This window comes from Volvox carteri, assembly GCF_000143455.1.
Source record: "Volvox carteri f. nagariensis unplaced genomic scaffold VOLCAscaffold_14, whole genome shotgun sequence".
Lineage (NCBI taxonomy): Eukaryota > Viridiplantae > Chlorophyta > Chlorophyceae > Chlamydomonadales > Volvocaceae > Volvox > Volvox carteri.
In genome coordinates this window covers 2,076,547-2,082,546 of record NW_003307557.1, presented here as the reverse complement: position 1 = coordinate 2,082,546, position 6,000 = coordinate 2,076,547, and the positions used below count along the sequence as shown (strand labels likewise).

At 57.0% G+C, this 6,000-nt stretch overlaps 1 protein-coding gene across 1 annotated transcript; it reads left to right on the top strand.

Annotated features, from left to right (window-relative positions):
- Positions 1-1,828: 1,828 nt before the first annotated feature.
- On the top strand, positions 1,829-5,916 carry VOLCADRAFT_89946 (uncharacterized protein; the record flags this gene model as incomplete). Its single annotated transcript, XM_002949521.1, has 5 exons — positions 1,829-1,947; positions 2,293-3,052; positions 3,409-4,245; positions 4,530-4,841; positions 5,368-5,916. The coding sequence occupies 5 exons, from the start codon at positions 1,829-1,831 to the stop codon at positions 5,914-5,916; spliced, it is 2,577 nt and encodes an 858-aa protein (XP_002949567.1).
- Between the last annotated feature and the right edge of the window lie 84 nt (positions 5,917-6,000).

Here is a 6,000-nt window from a genome sequence, read left to right as displayed (position 1 = left end):
GGCGAACTCAGACAAGGGCGCCGATCAAGCCCCTCGCAACCTCTTGCCAACCAAGAGCTACTCCCGGCAAAACGGACTCCCAGCTAAAGCCTCGCCAACTGCGGGAGGCCGAGATAAAACCACCTTTCCTACTGACCTACGGACCTCGCGAACCCAACTAGAATTCCCCCGCCCACCGACAAGCAACAGAACCCACTATTCAGGTGCCTCTACTCACGGCCGAACCAACCCAACCACCCGCGCAGTGCCCGCGCGCTTCACTTACTTGCATGGATGCCGTTGGCCCGCAATGTCGATCTGCGCGTCGCCGTTGTTGTTGTCTTCTCATATATAAGAGACGGCGTTCTATTGTAGGCAAAACCAAAGATATAGGCAATCTAACATCACTCGTCAAGCGATTTCGACCTCGACTTTTTCTAGTCTTTCTCGTCGTCTATTTTCTGTAATCCGTCTTAATAAAGCTTAGTTGGTACCTGTTGTCTGACTCTGCATTCTGTGCTGGAATGGCCAAAACTCGGACTGTCTCGTCCTGGTGTGATATCCGTGGTTGGCATAGGGCCCTCCGTACTTCTGTATTTGGCATTACTGACGCCCGATGTGCCAGTAACGCTGTGTTCTCTGATTTCCTTCCTTATTAAACTGGGTCCATATGTATTGTACATTGTTATTTTTGACGTCCCTATTCCCCAACAAACGACGTTCTGACTTGCGCTTCCTTGCACAGTTATCGGGCGATCTTGCGTTGTCTGAAGTTAGCGCCTTGTTCCCAGCTAATCTTTGTAACGAACTAGGGTATCCGTCCTTGTCCTCTGCCCAGCTCTGGGCTGAGAATTCCTGCGCCGCACTTGCCGTACCGCACTACAGGACGAGCACTTAATCAAGGGAGCGATGAAGTGTAAAGCGCATAGATTGCACAAAAAGTAAAAGCATTAGGAGGTGGAAAGAAACATATTGGCGTATTTCGTTGAGGGGTCGGCAAACGCCGCTGGTACAGCGGGTCCTTCCGTTGTACCCGTTGCAGAAGCTCTTCATCGCTGGTACGGTAGCCGTACGGCAGGGTGCAGAAATTTCCCCCAAAAGGCAGGTTTGCGCAGTTTTGAAGCTATAAACTTCATCATTAGGTTACCAAACCTTCCATTTTACAAGGAGGTAAACGCTAGCTTTGAGAGGTTCTCATAACGAACAGTCAATTGACGACCTTTCCTCGGCTTTTACCAAAAACATTTCCATACAGTTATTCGACCCTGGCACCAGTACCCGTGACAGTTATTCAGGGTTTGCCGACCTCCCGAAATTCGTTCTCCCTAACATATACGGCTGGTCTATCCTTTGACTTTGTGGTTGTTGGTCTCCCTTGTAATATCACTTTCTAACATATATACGGATTTACCATATGCCGAAAACATTTCGTGCTTGTTTCTTAGTCCAGCAGCGTGATGCGTGTCCGTGCATTCCGAATGAATACTCCAGACCGTACAAACAATTGGGCAAGTTATCTTGGATTTCGACAATACCTGTGCTTCGTTTCTCATTTGATCGTAGCAATGCGAAGTGCAATTTTATTTTTTAGTGCCTGGTCCCAGCCTGATCGTACGCGCGTTGCAGTACATCTTACCCTTGCCGATTCCCAGGGCAATGCAGGGGGCAATCCAATTGCTTGTGCTACGTGTTTGCACCTCGCTGAGTCACATGTCGTGGTGCTACAATATCGAGGCCGTTGAGCTCCGTATCGTAATCATTATGCAGTTTTTCGCTTAAGGCTTATAGCTTATGCAGGATTAAGAGTCATAGCATACTCATTTATGTTTATGAAGCATTACGGAAAAAAATGATACCGCCGGAACCGTCACCATCATCGCAGTCGCAAGAACAACCATCTCTGCTTTCGGTTTTAAAGGCGCTTCCAGCAGATTGCGTCCGGAATAACCTTGTTTCAGCTTTCGGAAGGTAAATTGTTATGCGCACGTGCAACTTTCCCTCTTTGCCGTTACAGTTTGACTTTTTTGGAAAACCGTGCCAGCACTATACGCGAGTTAATGAACTGAACGGTCTGGGTGGACTCTGGCAGCATCTTTTGGCGGACGTCTTTTCGGGTGGCTCCTTTCCGTCTGTAATGTCAATTTCCTTTCTTGCGCACAAAGCAACACCTGCAAGACGTTTCATACCCTTGCAAGTCAATATCCACAGCGGTGCCCAGGAACGTCATGGCCCGACCTTAGCTGTTGCCTGTCCTTCCTGTCACGGAGTTGGGCGTACATGGGTCCACCTCGCACCCGCCCACTTTCATTGCAGGCTCAGAGATATAGATAGCAGCCGGTCACGCCCACCCATTGGTGCCCATCAATGGCTGCCGGGTCAATGGACACCTGTCCTCTACGGTCTCTCCCATGGATGGCGCACCTACGCACGTTGCGTCCTCACTCGGAGTCTCACCGTCGACCTAGCCATCGCAGTCTCGCTCCAACGCACACAAAACCCATCTGAATCCCTCGAGGCCTTCCTCAGCGGCTTCCCCAGCCTCCAACATCTCACCGTTCTCGCCGGCAATGGTGGCGCACCCGTTGACGATTCCGTCAGGCCGCCGCCCACTGCATCTGGCTATGGCAATGGCAGCAGCACGTTGCTCGCCATGGCAGAGGCGGTCAACGTGGCCCTCGCCACGCAGCAGCTCCTCCATCTTAGTCGCTCCGAAACCACCGCAGCAAACCCAGATCAGGGGATGGCCCGACTGACTTCCCTGGAGCTGCGGCTCCACCCTGCTGTCTGGCGGGCGCTGCGCGGCTTTGACCCAGATGAGTTTTTGGCTCGTTTGGTGGCGGCGCACCCCTCCCTGGAGAGCCTGACGGTTAACGTAGCTGCACCGCCGATGCCGCCGCCGTCACTGGCGGTGTCGCCGGCACCGGTGGAGGCGGAGGCAGGGAGCATGGGCCACGACGCCGGGCCGTTGGCAGTGGTGGGCGTTGGCGCGCTGGCGACATTACCGGGGCTGACGCGGCTGCGTTTTGTGGGCCCTATAGCGTTGGAGGGCTTGGCAGCGTTGGTACATCTGCAGGTGAGAGAAGCTTCATTTAGGCGGGAAGAGTACAAAAGGAGGGGGGACGGAAGGGAGGAGGCAAGGCAGGCGTTTGGGTCTGATGGCTGGTTAGTTTTTTTGGCGAGTTAGGGGGAGGAGGAATAGAAAACGCCAGGGATGGGAGAGAAGAGGGACCACCTCCTCAGCGGTGTCTTGGGAGTCAATAAGGAAAAGGAAAGCGCACCCGCCATCCTTACCATCATCCCCTCAGCTGCGGATTCTTTGACTTCTTCTTTTCTTCATATAATTCCCTCCCACTCTCTCTTTGCCTATGTTTTCCCACTTCCTCCTCCGCCTCCTCCTCCTCCTCACTGTCGTCGCCGTCCTCCTCACAGGCGCTGTCCATAGAGGGCGTAATCCCCACGGCTCATGACGCCCTGCCGGCCCTTACCGCACTGACCTGCCTGCGGCTTTCGGACAGCCACCTGCGGCCCCTCCCATCCAATCCACCGCAAACAGCCCGCACGCCGGGCCCGGCTGCCGTCGTACTGTCGCCGTACATGAACCTCAGCCGTATGTTTCGCTCTCTGCGCGCACTGCACCTACCCCAAGTCGCCGTGGGTCCCTCGGAGTGGCATCTGTTGGCGGCGCTGTGTCCCACACTTTGCGAACTTGAGCTCGCGAACTTGACACCACGGATTGCCGGCGGCGGCGCTGCAGCTGCGGCGGCCGTGGCGGCCGTGCCGCGGCTAACGTCCGCCGCCGCCGCGGCGGCGGCAGCCGCCGCGGGAGCCACGCCTGTTCCGGATTGGTTCCTCCGCGCCACTGTCGGCGATGAAGTGGCATACAGCACCGGTACCGGCATTACGACGTCGGTCGGGAGCGGAAGCGGCGGCGTCACGAAATGGCAGCGGAGCGGCAGCAGCTTGCCGACGGCCGGCAGCGCACCGCGGCCCGGTCTCGGTGGCAGTAGCGGTGAACATGGCAGCAGGATTTCCCCTAAGGGCTCTGGCATCGGCGCCGCCAGCCGCTGCCCCTTTGCAGCTTTGACGGTCAGTGGCGGCAGCGGCGGCGCCGCCAATGCCGCCAAGCGCATGGAGGACTGCAGTAACGGCAGCGGCTGTAGCTCCGCCCCGCTGATCGGTGTACGGCAGTTGACTCTGTGGGAGTACATGGCGCCGTTGCAGTTGGTTGATGTGTTGCAACTGATACCGGATTTGCGGGAACTGCGGGTAGGTGTGTGTGTGTGTGTAATGTGGGTCGTTGTTGTCTAGTATGTACCTCCCATCATTTGTTCATTGTTCATCGTCACCAGCATCACTACCTCCCACCACAAAACCATGTGCTATTACGTCACCAATCACACTAATCATCACTCACACCGCCACTTGCCCTCTTACCCACTACTTATGTCAACCCATTGCCACCTGCCGCCAGTCATCAGCTATCCGTTATTAGTTATTATCAGTTACATCACCTGCTACCACAGTAACGGTCACAACCAACATAACCGCAGGGATCCCTTCTGCTAGACGATCCCCCGGACGTCCCCGCCGCCGGCCTACGTCCCGCCGCCGTCGCGGCGCTGCGGCCCCTAGCAGCCGCCCTCCGAACCATCCACGATGTTCGTCTGTCTGTCAGCTGTGACCCGGCAGCCGTTACGGGGCAACTGGCCGGGCTGTTCCTGATGGAAAGCGGGTTGGCTGACGTGGCAGGTATCCAGGGGCTGTCGTTAACAGTTTGGGTGGCGGCGGAGAAGCAGTTGGGTTCGTTGGCGGCGTTGCTACAGCTACGGAGTTTGGAGCTCACGTTGGGGAAACAGGAGCAGGTGAGCGCGCCCGTGGGGTAGGGGGGTAGGGATAAGGAGGGGGGATAAGCAGGCGTGGCCAGCGCAATCGCGAGCAGCTCGGTAGAAGGGAGGGAAGGGGTCGGCGGGAAGGCGAACTTGGGCATGAGTATTAGAAGTGCAGAAGGGGGCGCCGGCATGTGGCGTTTTTTGTGATACCGGAGGAAGAGGAGGGGGAGGGGAAGAGGAAGTAAGGGTTGGATTTTGGAGCCTTTTGGAGGAAGGGGCCTTCTGGGGAGGAAGGGGGACTCCAGAGGATCATCCTCCAGGGTTGGGCCGGTGGGTAGCTGGGTTGGGCAGTACTCATGTGCACATCCGTCGCGGGGATAGTGTGTGGGAGCGAGAGCGCTGGGCTGGGGCTAGGGAGGGCTAGGGTTTTAGGTACACCTCCACACACAGAACTCCTACATAATCACACACACGTAGACATACATACCGAGTTCTTGAAATACACTTGCACCCACACGCTCGCACCCATCCCCCCCTGCACATTACCTTTTCTTTGCAGGAGTCGGAGCTTTCTGTGCTTACTCGCCTGGAGCGTCTCTCCTACCTGTCCCTTCAAATCGTACCTGGGATCTGGAATGAGATTCAGGGCCGTACAGGCCGCGTCACTGCCGGCGCGGCGCTCCGCCTGGCCATGTCCTTTGCCGCTGGCCAAGTCCTGCTTCTGGTGGCTGACGTGCACCGAGAGATTTGCGAGGACGAGGCAATCTCACTGCTGAAGTCCGTGGAGATGACGACAGGTCAGCCAGGGGCAGCTTGGGCGGTGTCGGCGTGGGTGGAGGACACGGCAGAATGCATTATGGGGTTAGGGCCCAGTGCCGGCGCCTCGGGAACACTGGGGGGTGGGGGAGGAGGGGCTGCAGGAGGAGGGGGAGGAGGAGGTGACGGGGTGGGTGTTTTGCGTGTCGTGTGGACGCCGGAGCTGGTTCGTCGTTTGTTGGGAGTTGTAGCGGCGGTAGAGGGCCGCGGCGGCCCTGGGGGGTGCGGGGCTGCGACGGTAAACTTCATGGGTTCTGAGGAGCAGAGGCTGGGCCGCGTGTTGGGTAGTTGAGAAACCGGAGGTGATGGAAAGGGAGGGAAGAGGGCGTTTGGGGGCTGCCTGGAAGGGGGTTTAGGTAGGAGGGTAGGGGGTATG